The 19,388-nt window shown below is 35.2% G+C and overlaps 1 protein-coding gene across 4 annotated transcripts in view; it reads right to left on the bottom strand.

The window, feature by feature from the left end:
* RALGPS2 (Ral GEF with PH domain and SH3 binding motif 2) overlaps window positions 1-19,388 on the bottom strand; it is a 166,794-nt gene that overhangs the window by 77,838 nt on the left and 69,568 nt on the right. For all 4 annotated transcript variants that reach the window (XM_036833986.1, XM_036833743.1, XM_036833827.1 and 1 more), the window contains 2 exons: window positions 6,154-6,243; window positions 2,721-2,813 (listed from right to left, as the gene is read on the bottom strand). In XM_036833986.1, the coding sequence (XP_036689881.1) occupies window positions 2,721-2,813; window positions 6,154-6,243 (183 nt within the window). The remainder of the gene's footprint in view (window positions 1-2,720; window positions 2,814-6,153; window positions 6,244-19,388) is intronic.

The following is a 19,388-nucleotide window of genomic DNA, read 5'->3' as shown; positions in this document are numbered from 1 at the left end:
GGACCTTCATAAGACCTACCAAACCTACAGTGTTTCCCTAGTTAATTCACTCTCACACTCTCCTAGATGACTTTCATCCTTTCCTCCTTCTTCAAACCCCCAACACCTCCCCCATTCTCAACTAATGACCTTGCTTCTTATGTCTTATGAAATAAAGCATCAGAAGAACTTCTGCAGAATCCCACCACCAAATCTACCAACATACCTGTGTCTGTAACCAAATGCATCCCCTTCTCTCCTGTTAAAATGCATAAACTGTTCCTGCCCCACTAGAGTACTGGACCTCATTCCCTCGTGCCTAATCTAGTAGGTATCACTGGAGTGACTCTTTGCTCTCTTACTGTTTCCTCATTCTATTATATTAGATCATTGCACCAACATACAAATATATTGTCATGGATCTCATCTTCAAAATGAAAACAAAACGCCACAAACCTTTAATCTCCTATTTCCCTCCAGCTACTGCCAGATTTCTCTACAGGACCTCACCCCAGTCCTTTACAGCAAAATTCCTCAAATGCATTCTCTGTACTTACTGTCCCATTTTTTTCTCCACCATTCTCTCAAATTCAATCAGTCTTTCACCCCACCACCGTACTGAAGCCACCTCTGCCAAGGTCACCAATCCTTTCCAACTGCCAGATCCAATGGTCATCTCAAAGTTCTCATTTGACACAGGTGAGCACTCTTTCTTGAAACACTTTCTTTACCTGACTGTGGAAAACTTCTACCCGTGATATTTCCTTTGTTGATTACAATCTCATGTTTTAAATACTATCTTTATGCTGATGATCGCAAAAATGTATCTCTAGCTCTAACTGCTCTATTAAACTTGTATACCTAGCTCTGACCTTATAGTTCCACATGAATATTTTATCAGCCAACTCAAAATTGATATGTATAAAATAGAACCCCCCAACACTCCTTCTCTATACCTCCCTGAATATCGGTAAATTGCATCTCCATTCTCTGATTCGATGCCACCTCTCTGAACTCAGCTCCTATCATCAACTACTCCTTAAGCTTGTTTCACTCTGCCAACACTGACCACCCTGCTGTTCTGTGAACATTGCCAGGCCTTTTGCACTGGCTATTTGTTTGGAATTCTCTTCTCTCAGATATGCACATGAATGTTTTTCTTAATTACTCTAGGTCTCTACCCAAATGTCACTTATCAGAGACTCTTACCACACATCACAGAAAGGAAAGCACGGAAGTATTTTATACCTCATTTACTCTGCTTTACTTTTCTACAGAGCATTTATCACTATTTATGATATATCATTTATTTATTTACAGCTTATCTTTCCCCAGTAGAATGTTAGCTGTACAAGAATGGGACTTCGTCTACATCATTCACTACGCATGTGAAGCAATTAGACAGTGCCTGGCACAAAGCGGAATGTTTTAAAGTTTAATATAAACACCAAACATTTTATTCAGATTAATAATGGAGCTGTTACTAAATTTAAACAAAATTATTTTCCATGCAATACATGAGGGAGACAACGAAAATAACTTCAAGGAAAATAAAAATTAACTTGAGGGAAATGTATCTCATTTCTAAACCACAATATAAACCAGAGTATAATTCTTTTCCCTAAAACTTCAAAGATGGAATTCATAACTGTATATTTATAATCATTTCCATTCCCTCATTAAGTTCAAATTTTAATAAATAAGGTCATCATTAAAAATAATTTTTAGAGTAGGAAAACCGTTCACTCAGGTGTTTCTAAAATACAAATGAAATATAAAGAGGACCATAAACTCTTCCAAGCTAATGTTTTTCCAGTATAGAAATCTACCCTGATTTTCATGAGAAACATCTGTCTCTTTAGATACTATGAAAAGTGAAAACAGCACTAGGCTAATTAAAAACAAAGTTATATTTTATCAAGTAAAAAATTGTTTTAAAGTCAGTCAAGTCTTTATTACAGGACAGTAAGAACACACTAACCCTCTGTACAAAATGTAGTAAACAAAATCATTCCTCTTTTACATTAAAGAACAGTATAAATATGAACAGATTTAACTGAATCTAAAATTTCAGTTATATAAAATCTAAATGAAAAATATCTAGAAACCTTGAGGCCAGTATCCGGTTAATCAACTGTAAAAGTACACAAATTTGCAGAAGTAAAAATTCACACCCTGACCTTGTTAAAGTAATAGAACCAAATATGATTAGCATACTACCACAATGTGCAGAAACACTGTCTACTTTCATGTTAACTATCAGATTTTCCATTATTCCTAAGGAAACAAACTGAGAGTTTACTGACTAAAAAATAATGGAAATCTGACTCAGTAAATTTTTTTTTTGAAATTTAAAATGTGTATCTTCCTCAAATTTTCCAAAAGCATAATCTTTACATGATTAACACAATTTTTTTTTTGCATTTACACTTTCCCATCAGTAAGCTTGAAATGCTATGTTGTCAAAGATGTTTAAAGAGGTTCTAGAAAAATGAGTTCCTAAAGAGCAGAAACCAAGCACCAAGTTGTAATTTACCCAAAAAATACCTAACAAGCCTAGTGAAATACTTATTTAAGGAGAGAGAAAAAAATATGTAGGTTTCAAAGAACAGTACAAAGTACTTCAAAAATCCTTATCTATTATCATAATATTAACCTTACTAAGAACTATAAAAGGAACTAACACATCTTTACTTCCAACAGGAAGTCTAACCTTTCATTAACTAAGGAAAATTACTCACCGCCCATGTTTTAGTCAACCTGAAAATTGGGGCACTCTGTAAGCCAGAAACCACTGCCATAAGTGCATGAAGGTTATTCAGCTCGTATAGTTTCTGGAAGATTTAAGAAAAGCAGGGAGGAGAGATGAAAAATAAACAGCATGAATACAAGACAACTTTAACAACAAGTATAATCTAGGCAACTGGTAATGTTCTAGTACTTATTACCCTCATTGCTGAGATATGTCTTTGGGGTATCCACCATGTTTACAGTAAGCTGATTTCGGCCCACAATAGAACTTCCACATTCTAACTTGGCACTGCCCCCAAGCTCTGGGAACAAATCTACCTCTAGTTGTGTAATACATTAAGAAAACCAAAATTATGGCTCAGTATCAAGGTTACCTGGTATGACCATGCATCCTCATTTCTAGTAAGCAGTTTCCTTCCTTATACTGAAATATTACTAGCCTCTGCCTTATGATCCAAGTTTAAAGGAAGAGTCCATGCCCAGGATCCTGATCTGGTGTCCTACTCAGGATCCCCATTATTCCAGGGCTTGGGTTCAAACCTGCTTTCCATAGCCCTCCTCAATTTCCTGCTTCCTCCTGGCTGAATCCTCAAATCCTTTGTTCCTTGTTCATGTCGGGATATCCACCTGCTTGCCAATACCAGACCTTGCTTTTTACAGCCTCCCTGCAGAAGGCTCCCATCTAATGCTAGGTTCCACCCGTTTACCGAGAGATCTACTATTTTTGTCAAATTATTGCTAATTGCCCAGGTTTCTTCAAACTATCAGATGCTTACATCTCAATGGTCTTATCGTTTAAAAACTTTCCTCACCATGAAGCGACTCCAAGGCAAAAATGGCCTGTTTTGAATATGAAAACCAAGGAAAAGTGAAGGGTTCTATTCCTCTGAAGAACCCTAACTAATACCACCTTAACTCAGGTCTCAAAGAACCCCCATAAAATTTCAAGAAATATGAACTCAAGTAAAAGAAAAAAAGGAAAAGGAAAAGGATAAACACAAGGAAACAAGAATTCACAAATGGAGAACATCAGGTATTGGCCTCAAATAAAATGAAGATTAAAAATGAAGGCATTATCTAGAAAGCAACACAAAAGCCAAAGGGTCTTTTAAAAAAATGTGAAATAAAAGATTAAGAGACATCAAAGGAAGAGCAAAAAAGGCCAGCATTTATCTCAATGGAGCTTCAGAAGGACATGATAAAAAACAATGGGGTAGAAACAATATGAGAGATAATGGTGGATTATTTTCTCAAATTACTGAAAGACACTAATTCCCAGGGCTAGTAAGTTCAAGAAATCCCGAGTAAATTAAAAAAAAACTAAGTCTGGAATAGCATTTTTCAAGAAGAAGGGTGACATAAAAATGCTTCCAGACAAAATAAAGGGAACTTTAAAAAAAGATTTAAAAAATGGTGCCAACAGGATTATTCATATGGAAAAATGTGAACTGGGATCCATAATTCATACATATTATATCTAAAATTTCAGATGAATTAAATACCAAAATCAAAACTGTAGAACTTTTAAAGAATAATATAAGAGAAAATCTTTGATATTCTCAGAGGTGAGGGTAAGGTATTTTAAGTGAGATATTCTTAAATCAGAAAATGAAAGTTAAAGATTAATACATTTGACTATTAAAATTAAGAGCATCTATATCAAAAGATAACATGAAAAGAGTTATAAGACAAGTCACAAATAGGAAGATGTATGCAAAGAATATAGCAAAGAACTTTAGCATCTGGAATTATATTTTTAAAACTGCTATAAAAATCAAAGACCAATACTATAATAGAAAATTGTTCAAAGATCTTGAACAGACATTTCAGGAGAGAAAACCTAAATAGCCAACACACAAAAAAATGTTATTTTTCATCAGATTCAATGAAAGTTACTGGTCTAATTGTCATTTCTTTGAAAATAAATTTGTCTTTTCTCTCTGTATTTCTAGGGCTTTAACCTGCAGTTGAGCACCAAGAGACTCACACATGAATGCTTTATAAGCAGTGGTATTTATAACAGCAAAAATCTTGAAACTCCTGCCCAAGTTTCTGGGCTGTCTGCCCTACAGATTTCAGATTTGCCAGTTTTCCCCCACCTAATCACACGAGATAATTTCTTAAATCTTTTTATACATTATATACATATATATATATATTTTTTTCTGTCTCTACAGAACCCTAACTGAAACAACCTACTAAAAGAAGAGAAAGACCTGCCAGTTTTATAACAAACTGAATGCAGAAGGCGAGTCTGACTAGAGGGATTTAAGAGACAGAAATGAGACAAAAAAATTATGAATTTAGGGCTTGAGATGAAAGTAAACACTATCAAAAATAACTCAAAGTCTACGAGTCTGAATTGGAATTAAATGATTATTTGATGAGGATAATGGCAGGTTTGATGGACAAAATTTGGTGGTTTTGAGTGGAACATACAACAAGTACATAAAAAAACCTAACAAAAATACCAGAAAACAATAATGCAAATTCAGTATCTATGGAGAAAAGTCATGGACTTCTATTAGCTAAAACCCAATATTTATCTAACATATCACAAAGAATGGTTTTAAAAATTTTATGACACTTCTGCAAAATATCAAATTTTCAGAAGGCTAGCTCTGCCACCTAGTGCCATAGAATGTTAGAATACAATTGTTCCCAGGTGCTCAAGGGAAATATGGAAGAGTTATGACTTACAATTATTACATTTTTACAATAATTTACAATTGTAAAAATGATATCCTCATTTTATTCCATCTTCATTCACAGGTGAGATGAGTTATGCATTTATTATAAGAATAATGAGGGATGTGGTTACAATTATACCTCTTTTTAGTTAACATAAATTTGGAGTTGTTACAAATTTTAATAAAATCTTGAATGTCCTATTCCATCCTCCTCTCTAAATTTTGACTATCCTTGAAATCCATGTTCTATTTCTCTTGCTGCATCTATTATCTATGCTGCTCAATTAAGGTATTTGGTTAACATCCTCATTTATACTATTTAAAAAAAAATAAAGTCCTATCATTCTCCATATGGTTGGCAGAGTGATCTATTTCAAAGGCAAATAATTGATACGTATTTTTCTACTTAATCCTATAAGGCTTTTTCAATCACCTGCAGAATAGACAAATATTTTATAAATATTAAACTTCATCATAATCTGACCTCTGCCCAGTCAAATATTATGTAATTCAGCTTCTCTGAGAGAGGGAGGAAAAGTATAAAAGAAAGGGAAGGAAGACAGGAGGAATAAAAGAAAAGGCAATGGAAACAGGCATTCAATTTAAAAAACGGACTTATATTAGTCAGTAGGCCTTATTTTCTAGTGTAGATAAATAGTGTCACAGGCAAACATTTACTTACAAGCATTGCTAAATGATTAAACTCAAAAATAGAAACACAAGTTTGTCTTACCTTAGCAGTTTTAATATAGTGGCTCAAAACTTCTGCTCTAATTTTTAATGTTTGAGCATGAAGAATCTCTCTAACAACCCAAAAGCTTACCTGCAAATAAAAATTAAAGACAGTTGAATAGCAATATTCTTTACTTACTAGGATCAAATTAATGACAAGAGCTATTTGAGAAATAGATAGCTGTTTAAAAACAATACTTTCTCTTTCCCTTGATTCACCACCAGGACATAACCAATCTTCAGATGTTGCATACACTTCATATGTACACAGACAGATACAGATATGTATATATGTGTGTACACACACATAAAAACATCACTACTACAATTTTTAATTTGTAAAAGCTAATACAAATTTTGAAGGAAAAGAGAATGTAATAAAACCAGAGTGATGCAACATGAACACTATAAAAGTGGTTTTTGCTGTATTTTGAAACACTCTGGCAGAATTAGATAAGCTCTAAGATCAGACATTGTAAAACATGCTATAGTATGTTTTACTGTGGCTGTGTAATCCCATGCTGCCATTTTATTTACATTGAGTAGAATCGTAAGTGTAAAGAATCTCAAGTACAGTTTTTCTGGTATGAATAAAATGAGATAAAATATAAAATATCATAAAGAAAGATATATCTAAGTCACTCTAAAATTAAGATTGTATTTTTTAAATTATGTAATGTTTTCTAATTCAATGAAACCATTTTCAAGATTTCTCTTAAAAAACATTAAAAACCATTCATCAGAAGGCAGACTAGATCTGTAACATTACTAAAATGCTCTACTCTGGTGAAAATAGTGGGCTTATCATATGCTATAAAGTAATATGTATGTAACATATTCATGTACTATGAAAGCAAAATCAAAGCACTATCAGTTGGTTCAAAATTATACAAACCTAAAAATAGGATGCAGTTAGAAATCTTAGTGCAAAGGATAAAGCCACTGCCTGATATTTTGTCACCTTTTCTTAGTGAGAAATATTTTAGATTTTACTTGCAACTTTCATCTCTAAACAAATGTGTAAATGTAAAATGTATATATTTTACCAAGCCATCTTTATATTTGTTACTATACTTGAGCTACTAATGGCAATAATTATTCCTGATTCTAATAAAGTTTACTTCTACAGTATATCTAAAGTTATACTTTAGATATTTTAACAACCTTAGCAAATATTAATTACGATTCAATCTAAACTGCATGATCATTGACTTAATTAAATTTTATGTCAAATTTTAAGACAAATACTACGGTAATTTAAAAACATGGCCACTCTATATGGGAAAAGAATCTAAAAAAGAGCGGATATATGTATTTGTGTAACAGATTCACTTTGCTGTACCCCTGAAACTAACACAGCATTGTAAATCAGCTATACGTCAATAAAAATTTTTTTAATTAAAAAAAATAAATAAATGAAAATAAAATTAAAAACATGGCCACAAATTCTTTGTCACTCCTCACATTGAAAGTTGGGGTGTATGTCAGCTCTCATTGAACCTAGACAAGCTCATGACTGCTTCAAGAAACACAAAATTAACAAAACTGATGCTGGCTTCCAGGGTAAGGTCAAAAAAGAACATGTAGCCCCTGCCTTGACTGCTGGAACATTCTCTCTGGGATTCCTAAACTACCATGTAAGAAGTCCAACTACCCTGAGAGCACCATGCCAGAAAGGCTAAGTGTAGGTGCTCCCCAGTTAACAGTCCCAGCTAAAGCCAACCACACCTGAGAACACTGCCCCAGAATGATCAACACTGAGGCGTAGCTTAATGAAATTACTGGACTTAAAGGAAAAAAATCTTTAGGCCGAGACAAAAAGAGAAAGTGATTTTTAGGGAAAAGAAAATTTAATTATCATCAGACTTTTCAATAGCAACACTTTACCAGAAAAAAAATGGAGTGCTATATCAAATATTATCAAGAAAGAAAATTTCATACAGAGGACAGGCAAACTTGTCAACATGTAAAAACCCAAGAATTATTGTTCCGATGAACCCTTCCCAAGTAATTTCCTGGAGAACGAGCTTCAGACAGTCAAATGACTAGAGAAACATCAACATGAGGATTGTAGTGAGCATTAAATATGCACTTACTCACAGAAATAAGAGTAATGAGGGTTAAAAGAAGGAGAGTATGTTATATAATGCCTATATGCCCAGACAATATATACAATTATAAAAAACACATTTGCAAAACATATAGTTACCTCTTTATAGGAATATTATTGGTATTAGTATTGTTATTCTGAGACTGTTATTTGTTATGTAGGCTAAAGCAAATGAGTCACATAGGATACTGTATCATGCCCTGTGTTCCCTGAAAACCAGATTGTGGGTATGGAAGAAAGGATATGCATGTATAATATGGAAGAGGTAAAGTAAAACTCTGGTCCTGAATTTGAATTAGAAGTATTAATAAGAACTCATGAGATATTTTATCTTTAAATAGTTGTGTGTGTATGATATATAGATATCCTAGCTATACCTGCTGAAAAGGCCTAGAAATTATGGTCACCCTAGTAGCAATGAGCATTTTTAGCATCCAGGTCCATTTCCCACTATAAGAAACCAAGGTTTATTAAAGAAATGTTGATTCCAGGCAGGGGGCAGGTGATGGACAAAATGAACATGCAACATCTTTGCATACAAATAGCAAAGAAACTGTTACAAGATTACTAGGGTCATGAAAAGGGACATGAAAGCCAACCTGAAGAGACTTCCATTGGCCAAAGATGGGACAATGTGAGTTTCAATAAGGGTAATAATTGCAATGGGTTGAAACACATCATCTTTGTTTACATTTATGAGTTCAAAATAAAATTAAAATAAACTACTTGGTCTTCGTTAAATGATAACACCAATTCATTATCTTCAAAACTGCTAAATAAAGAGAAAAAAATCAAATATTTATCCTTCCTTGCCTATAGGAAATGGACCTCTGGGTATGCAAATACTAGATGAGGGAAAAATGTCTCTTTATAAAAGCATTCCCACTAATAAATAAAAAAGAATGAAATGAGAATTCACCTTTTAACAACCTCAAATAATGGATCTAGACAACTGCTAACATCACAAAAAAGACCTGATGAAAAAACCCAACACAACCCAGACTCTTGCCAAAGGCACTGAACCCAACTGAACCTTTGGAAACAGCAGCTAATTTCTAGAAAACATAGAACATATTAAACTGCACTGAATGCAGTCTAGACTGTGGGAGACTCTAGAGGTTCCTCCACAGGTAAATAGTAAGGAAATGGATAAAGGGAGAAAGTGTAAATTAAAAAGTGGTGGAGAGAGGAACCAAGATGGTGGAGTAGAAGGACGTGCTCTCACTCCCTCTTGAGAGAACACCAGAACCACAACTAGCTGCTGGACAATCATCGACAGGAAGACACTGGAACTCACCAAAAAAGATACCCCATGTCCAAAGACAAAGGAGAAGCCAAAATGAGATGGTAGGAGGGGCACAATCACAGTAAAATCAAATCTCATAACTGCTGGGTGGGTGACTCACAGACTGGAGAACACTTATACCACAGATGTCCACCCACTGGAGTGAAGGTTCTGAGCCCCACGTCAGGCTTCCCAACCTGTGGTCCGGCAACGGGAGGATGAATTCCTAGAGAATCAGACTTTGAAGCTTAGTGGGATTTGACTCCAGGACTTCGACAGGACTGGGGGAAACAGAGGCTCCACTCTTGGAGGGCACACACAAAGTAGTGTGCGCATGGGGACCCCGGGGAAGGAGCAGTGACCCCGGGGGAGACTGAACCAGACCTACCTGCTAGTGTTGGAGGGTCTCCTGCAGAGGCGGGGGGTGGCTGTGGCTCACCGTGGGGACAAGGACACTGGCAGCCGAAGTTCTGGGAAGTACTCCTTGGTGTGAGCCCTCCCAGAGTCTGTCATTAGCTCCACTAAAGAGCCCAGGTAGGCTCCAGTGTTGGGTGGCCTCAGGCCAAAGAACCAACAGGGAGGGAACTCAGACCCACCCATCAGCAGACAAGCTATTAAAGTTTTACTGAGCTGTGCCCACCAGAGCAACACCAGGCTCTACGCACCACCAGTCGCTCCCATCAGGAAGCTTACACAAGCCTCTTAGATGGCCTCATCCACCAGAGGGCAGACAGCAGAAGCAAGAAGAACTAAACTCCTGCAGCCTGTGGAACAAAAACCACATTCACAGAAAGATAGACAAGATAAAAAGGCAGAGGGCTATGTACCAGATGAAGGAACGCGATAAAACCCCAGAAAAACAACTAAACGAAGTGGAGATAGGCAACCTTCCAGAAAAAGAATTCAGAATAATGATAGTGAAGATGATCCAGGACCTCAGAAAAAGAATGGAGGCAAAGTTCGAGAAGATGCAAGAAATGTTTAACAAAGATCTAGAAGAATTAAAGAACAAACAAACAGAGATGAACAATACAATAACTGAAATGAAAACTACACTAGAAGGAATCAATAGCAGAATAACTGAGGCAGAAGAACGGATAAGTGATCTGGAAGACAGAATGGTGGAATTCACTGCTGTGGAACAGAATAAAGAAAAAAGAATGAAAAGAAATGAAGACAGCCTAAGAGACCTCTGGGACAACATTAAACGCAACAACATTTGCATTATATGGGTCCCAGAAGGAGAAGAGAGAGAGAGAAAGGACCAGAGAAAATATCTGAAGAGATTATAGTCAAAAACTTCCCTAACATGGGAAAGGAAATAGCCACCCAAGTCCAGGAAGCACAGCGAGTCCCGTACAGGATAAACCCAAGGAGAAACACGCCAAGACACATAGTAATCAAATTGGCAAAAATTAAAGACAAAGAAAAATTATTGGAAGCACCAAGGGAAAAATGACAAATAACATACAAGGGAACTCCCATAAGGTTAACAGCTGATTTCTCAGCAGAAACTCTACAAGCCAGAAGGGAATGGCATGATATACTTAAAGTGATAAAAGAGAAGAAACTAGAACCAAGATTACTCTACCCAGCAAGGATCTCATTCAGATTCGATGGAGAAATCAAAAGCTTTACAGACAAGCAAAAGCTAAGAGAATTCAGCACCTCCAAACCAGCTCTACAACAAATGCTAAACGAACTTCTCTAAGTGGGAAACACAGGAGAAGAAAAGGACCTACAAAAACAAACCCAAAACAATTAAGAAAATGGTCATAGGAACATACACATCGATAATTACCTTAAACGTGAATGGATTAAATGCTTCAACCAAAAGACACAGGCTTGCTGAATGGCTACAAAAACAAGACCCATATATATGCTGTCTACAAGAGACCTACTTCAGACCTAGGGACACAGACAGACTGAAAGTGAGGGGATGGAAAAAGATATTCCATGCAAATGGAAATCAAAAGAAAGCTGGAGTAGCTATACTCATATCAGATAAAATAGACTTTAAGATAAAGAATGTTACAAGAGACAAGGAAGGACACTACATAATGATCAAGGGATCAATCCAAGAAGAAGATATAACAATTATAAATATATATGCACCCAACATAGGAGCACCTCAATACATAAGGCAACTGCTAACAGCTATAAAAGAGGAAATCGACAGTAACACAATAATAGTGGGGGACTTTAACACCTCACTGACACCAATGGACAGATCATCCAAAATGAAAATAAATAAGGAAACAGAAGCTTTAAATGACACAATAGAGCACATAGATTTAATTGATATTTATAGGACATTCCATCCAAAAACAGCAGATTACACTTTCTTCTCAAGTGCGCATGGAACATTCTCCAGGATAGATCACATCTTGGGTCACAAATCAAGCCTCAGTAAATTTCAGAAAACTGAAATCATATCAAGCATCTTTTCTGACCACAACGCTATGAGATTAGAAATGAATTACAGGGAAAAAAAACGTAAAAAACAGAAATACATGGAGGCTAAACAATATGTTACTAAATAACCAAGAGATCACTGAAGAAATCAAAGAGGAAATCAAAAAATACCTAGAGACAAATGACAATGAAAACACGATGATCCAAAACCTAAGGGATGCAGCAAAAGCAGTTCTAAGAGGGAAGTTTATAGCTATACAAGCCTACCTCAAGAAACAAGGAAAATCTCAAGTAAACAATCTAAACTTACACCTAAAAGAACTAGAGAAAGAAGAACAAACAAAACCCAAAGTTAGCAGAAGGAAAGAAATCATAAAGATCAGAGCAGAAATAAATGGAACAGAAACAAAGAAAACAATAGCAGAGATCAATAAAACTAAAAGCTGGTTCTTTGAGAAGATAAACAAAATGGATAAACCATTAGCCAGACTCATCAAGAAAAAGAGGGAGAGGACTCAAATCAATAAAATTAGAAATGAAAAAGGAGAAGTTACAACAGACACCACGGAAATACAAAACATACTAAGAGACTACTACAAGCAACTCTATGCCAACAAAATGGACAACCTGGAAGAAATGGACAAAATCTAAGAAAGGTATAACCTTCCAAGACTGAACCAGGAAGAAATAGAAAATATGAACAGACCAATCACAAGTAATGAAATTGAAACTGTGATTAAAAATCTTCCAACAAACAAAAGTCCAGGACCAGATGGCTTCACAGGTGAATTCTATCAAACATTTAGAGAAGAGCTAACACCCATCCTTCTCAAACTCTTCCAAAAAACTGCAGAGGAAGGAACACTCCCAAACTCATTCTATGAGGCCACCATCACCCTGATACCAAAACCAAAGATACTACAAAAAAAGAAAATTACAGACCAATATCACTGATGAATATAGATGCAAAAATCCTCAACAAAATACTAGCAAACAGAATCCAACAACACATTAAAAGGATCATACACCATGATCAAGTGGGATTTATCCCAGGAATGCAAGGATTCTTCAATATATGCAAATCAATCAATGTGATACACCATATTAACAAATTGAAGAATAAAAACCATATGATCATCTCAACAGATGCAGAAAATAGATGCACAAAATTCAACACCCATTTATGATAAAAACGCTCCAGAAGGTGGGCATAGAGGGAACCTACCTCAACATAATAAAGGCCATGTATGACAAACCCACAGCAAACATCATTCTCAATGGTGAGAAACTGAAAGCATTTCCTCTAAGATCAGGAACAAGACAAGGATGTCCACTCTCACCACTATTATTCAGCATAGTTTTGGAAGTCCTAGCCATGGCAATCAGAGAAGAAAAAGAAATAAAAGGAATACAAATTGGAAAAGAAGAGAAAAACTGTCACTGTTTGCAGATGATATGATACTATACATAGAGAATCCTAAAAATGCCACCAGAAAACTACCAGAGCTAATCAATGAATTTGGTAAAGTTGCAGGATACAAAATTAATGCACAGAAATCTCTTGCATTCCTATACACTAATGATGAAAAATCTGAAAGAGAAATTAAGGAAACACTCCCATTTACCACTGCAACAAAAAGAATAAAACACCTAGGAATAAACCTACCTAGGGAGACAAAAGACCTGTATGCAGAAAACTATAAGACACTGATGAAAAAAATTAAAGATGATACCAACAGATGGAGAGATATACCATATTCTTGGATTGGAAGAATCAATATTGTGAAAATGACTATACTACCCAAAGCAATCTACAGATTCAATACAATCCCTATCAAATTACCAATGGCATTTTTTACAGAACTAGAACAAAAAATCTTAAAATTTGTATGGAGACTCAAAAGACCCCAAATAGCCAATGCAGTCTTGAGGGAAAAAAATGGAGCTGGAGGAATCAGACTCCCTGACTTCAGACTATACTACAAAGCTACAGTAATCAAGACAATATGGTACTGGCACAAAAACAGAAACATAGATCAATGGAACAAGATAGAAAGCCCAGAGATAAACCCACGCACCGATGGTCAACTAATCCATGACAAAGGAGGCAAGGATATACAATGGAGAAAAGACAGTCTCTTCAATAAGTGGTGCTGGGAAAACTGGACAGCTACATGTAAAAGAATGAAATTAGAACACTCCCTAACACCATACACAAAAATAAACTCAAAATGGATTCAAGACCTAAATGTAAGACTGGACACTGTAAAACTCTTAGAGGAAAACATAGGAAGAACACTCTTTGACATAAATCACAGCAAGATCTTTTTTGATCCACCTCCTAGAGTAATGGAAATAAAAACAAAAATAAACAAATGGGACCTAATGAAACTTAAAAGCTTTTGCACAGCAAAGGAAACCATAAACAAGATTAAAAGGCAACCCTCAGAATGGGAGAAAATATTTGCAAATGAAGCAACGGACAAAGGATCAATCTCCAAAACATATAAACAGCTCATGTAGCTCAATATTAAAGAAACAAACAACCCAATCCAAAAATGGGCAGAAGACCTAAATAGACATTTCTCCAAAGAAGACATACAGATGGCCAAGAAGCACATGAAAAGCTGCTCAACATCACTAATTATTAGAGGAATGCACATCAAAACTACAAAGAGGTATCACCTCACACCAGTTAGAATGGGCATCATCAGAAAATCTACAAACAACAAATGCTGGAGAGGGTGTGGAGAAAAGGGAACCCTCTTGCACTGTTGGTGGGAATGTAAGTTGATACAGCCACTATGGAGAACAGTATGGAGTTTCCCTAAAAAACTAAAATAGAGTTACCATATGATCCAGCAATCCTACTACTGGGCATATATCCAGAGAAAACCATAATTCATGGAGACACATGCAACCCAATGTTCATTGCAGCACTATTTACAATAGCCACGTCATGGAAGCAACCTAAATGCCCATCGACAGATGAACGGATAAAGAAGTTGTGGTACATATATACAATGGATTATTACTCAGCCATAAAAAGGAACGAAATTGAGTCATTTGTTGAGACGTGGATGGATCTAGAGACTGTCATACAGAGCGAAGTAAGTCAGAAAGAGAAAAACAAATATCGTATATTAACGCATGTATGTGAAACACAGAAAAATCATACAGATGAACTGGTGTGCAGGGCAGAAGTTGAGACACAGATGTAGAGAACAAATGTATGGACACCAAGGGGGGAAAGCCATGGGGGTGTGGGGATGGTGGTGTGCTGAATTGGGTGATTGGGATTGACCTGTATACACTGATGTGTATAAAATTGATGACTAATAAGAACCTGCTATATAAAAAAATAAATAAAATAAAATTCAAAAATTCAAAAAAAAATAGTGGTAAACATTTAACAAATTAAAAAAACTGGCAAGGCTAAACTAGCGATCACATTTATGTGATAAAACTACAAACACCAGACAGTTGGTACTATAAAAGCCAAGACACTGGGTATTGCTGGAAGAAGAAAGGGTGTGGACTGAGATGAGGCACTTGGAGGGGTTTCTAGGGTAGTTAGCAAAACTTCATTAAACCATATATTTGTTTTGTGGGTTTTTTTTTTAATCCATGTTTTATTTTACAATAAGTGGTTTAAAGTAAGAAATAAGAGAAGAATACAAATGACCAGAGAGATTTGAAAATGATAGAACTTCTGAAAATGAAAAAAGAAATATGTGAAATTTAAATTAGGAAGAACTAGAATGAAAAGGTACACGAAGAGAGTGATCTCTGTTTTTCTTATTCACTAATATATCCCAAACATCAAGACCAATGCCCAGGACATAGTAGGAGCTTAATAAATATTTAATTGAATGAAAATGAAAGTTGAAGTCATTTTATACCAGATTGCAAAGTTTGATGATAACAAATGTTGACAGGGATATGCAGTAATGAAAGCTCAATGTAAATTTGGTACAATCATTTTGAAAAAAATTAGACACTGTCTTGTGTAGTTAAATATGGATATACTCTTTATGACACAAATTTTACATCTAGGCACATATTTTTTCAAACAAATCACAGTGTTTTTCACCCATTTTATGATATCAGTTTAGTAAGTCTAAGCAGCAATGTTTTTCAACTGCTTTTTTTATTTAACAGAAAAAGATCAAAGTACATATCATCGAATACAAGTAAATATTATTTCAGAAAACTTTAATTTCTGTATTGGGTTGCAATGTAAAATATTTTATCTAATTGTGGGTCACAGTCAAAAAGTTTGAAAGCCCCTGCCTAAGAAACTACTGCACATGGGCACCAAAAAGACTCTTAGAATATTCATAGCAACATACTTCATAACAGCAAAAAATTAGGAGACACATCTCATGTCTATCCTCAAAAGAATAATAAATTCTTTCTGATACATTCATGCAATGAAATGCTAGAAGACAGCACTGAAAAAACAATGAACGAGAGCTACATACATGACCATGGATACAGCAGAGAAACACACAAGTGAAAAAAGGCAACCACAGAAGACTACATATAGTCTGATGATATATTTTTCAAAGATGAAAAACAAGCAAGATATACAACTTGCTGTTTAGGGGTACAAATATTTCTGGTAGATCTATATATATGGGAATTATGAGATGAGTTAAAAATTTTTTAAATCAAGTTTAAAAAAATACAAAAGAAAGAAGAAAATAAAAATTTTTAGATAATGGTTACCCCTTAAGTGAGGATAGAACAAATAATATGTAAAATACTTCAACAGTTTTGGTAATAGTCTATTTCTTAGTTTAGGTGGTGAATTCACAGTTGTTTATCAGAATATTTCCTAATACATAATAGATTAACCATATGAACTTGCCAGTTTTGTAGGCTAAAAATGGTCAAACATTGGCAATTTCATAAGATTCAAACAAACATTTAACACATTCTTAAAAATATATCAAATATTTCATTAAAAAGTAAATCCTGGAAAAATTTTATTCATAGGCTATTTTTAACTCTAGTTACTTTATTCAGGGTTTTATAATCACATAAAAGCATTATGAAAACCTTTTATTTGCAGCCAAACATATGTTAAGCTTTAAAGATAGTTTCTTAATTTTTTATCATGGAAATCTTCAAATGTATACTGAACTAAACAGATGATAATAATGAAGTCCCCAGTACACATCAACCGGCTTCAACAACCAAGTTATGGCCAAGTTTTCTCACCTCCACCCTCACCCTGCCCTCAAGTGCCCCATTAATACTGTGAAGCAAATCATGGACAATATATAATTGCATGTATAAATATTTTCTAAAAGGAGTCTTTTTATAAACATAACCTAAAATCATTATCATTCCTAAAAACATTAATTTCCAATTATTAGTCAAATTTCCAATTATCGAAAGGTAACATTTAAAAGAAACTTAGACAACCCTTCCCCCAATTAAAAAAAAATCAGGAAGCCACTGGCCAGAAGGCATGAATACAAGTTATTAGAGAAATAGCCAAAATAGAGTGATTATTAAAATTATGATAGAGTCAAGTCATAGGAGATTATACAGATACTTAAAATGTTTACAAAATGATTTTATGATACAGTAACATTTCATGGTATGTTAAGACAATAGGACTGTAAATTACATATACAGCATTATTTCTATTAGAGTAGTAAAAAAATAAAGAATGGAAGAATATATACTAAAAATGTTAACAACAGTCACCTCAGGGTGACTTTTCCCCCCACCTTTTTATAAATTTCTACCTTGTTTCAGTTTCCCTGCAATGTACGTTACTGTTTCAATAATCAATAAAAAAGCATAGTTTTAAAAGGATGGGGGAGAGTTCCATTTCTGGTAATGTGGAGAAGCAGGTATCTTTGGAAATGCTCATCTGATTATAATTACAAATTATAAAAACAACTATTAAAAGCACAAGAGAGGAACCAAAAGAAGGCAGAAACTGGAGAACAGATCTTTGGAAAAAGTAAGATGCACTGGGTGAGAATTGCACTTATAAAGTTTATTGTCTGAGGACATTCACCAGTTACAATGTGGAGCACCAGAAACTCAAGCAGAAGGCCACAGTCTTAATGGCTTCAAAAGTCAGAGGACAGGGCTTCCCTGGTGGCGCAGTGGTTGAGAATCCCCCTGCCAATGCAGGGGACACGGGTTCAAGCCCTGGTCTGGGAAGATCCCACATGCCGCGGAGCAACTAGGCCCCTGAGCCACAATTACTGAGCCTGCGCATCTGGAGCCTGTACTCCGCAACAAGAGAGGCCGCGATAGTGAGAGGCCCGCGCACCGCGATGAAGAGTGGCCCCCGCTCGCCGCAACTAGAGAAAGTCCTTGCACAGAAACGAAGACCCAACACAGACAAAAATAAATAAATAAATAAAATTTAAAAATTAAAAAAAAAAAAAGTTGGGGGGAGCACGTAAGGAATGGCGTTAAAAAAAAAAAAAGTCAGAGGACAATTGGCTAGAAAGTGAGGGGGGAAATTCTGGAAAGGCAAGAAAAATTCCCCAAATCTATATAAAAACTTCATCCAAATCTCTGGCTGAATATGCAACTGTGCACGTGCAGGGGAAACTCTAAGAAGCCCAAATGAAGATAAAATCTGGAAAGACTTCTCCAAGGAGAAATATGTTCTCCAAGGAGAGACAGAATTTAGACTTTGAGTCCAGCCAAGTTAACTGCCTGATAAAATAAAAATCAATACTTTTCAAAAGAAGACAACAAAATCCAGAATCTCTATAACATATTATCCATAATGATGACAATACGATTGAAAAAATTACCAGACACACAAAGAAACAGATTCAAAGTTGACTGTTAAGAGAAAAAGCATTAAAAAGAAACAGACTCCAAAATAACTCTTTTGTTGGAATTAGTGACAACTAAATGCAATGTGGGATCCATAATGGTATCTTGGAACAACAAAAAGGATATTGGTGGGAATACTGAAGAAAGTTGAATAGGGCCCTTAGTGTAGTTAATGGTATTTATTGTACCCATGTTAATTTCTAGACTCTGATAACTATATTATACTTACCTAAGATGTTAAGATTAGGGGAGGTTAGGGATATACAGAAACTCTCTTTGCATTTTTTTCTAGGTCTAAATTGAAAAGCAGAGATTGTCAGACCAGACCAAAAAAAAGGAAGACCCAACTATATGCTATCTACAAGAAACTCATTTTAAAAATAAAAGACTCTCTGTAACTTCCTTGTAATTTGCTACCTTCAGATTTCCTAACACCCTCCTAGGAGAAAATAACAGTAATGGAATAACTAAGTAATGGAGCTTATTATGGATCAACTGTAATCTTGATTAAGCATAAGAGCTTTTGGTACACTGTGACGTATTTGACTCTAACAACCTTTTGGCTTACTTAAGAATAATATGAAAAAAAAAAGAATAATATGAG

The sequence above is a fragment of the Balaenoptera musculus genome, chromosome 1 (assembly GCF_009873245.2).
Source record: "Balaenoptera musculus isolate JJ_BM4_2016_0621 chromosome 1, mBalMus1.pri.v3, whole genome shotgun sequence".
Lineage (NCBI taxonomy): Eukaryota > Metazoa > Chordata > Mammalia > Artiodactyla > Balaenopteridae > Balaenoptera > Balaenoptera musculus.
The sequence above is the reverse complement of the archived record's forward strand: the minus strand, read 5'-3'. Positions and strand labels throughout refer to the sequence as shown.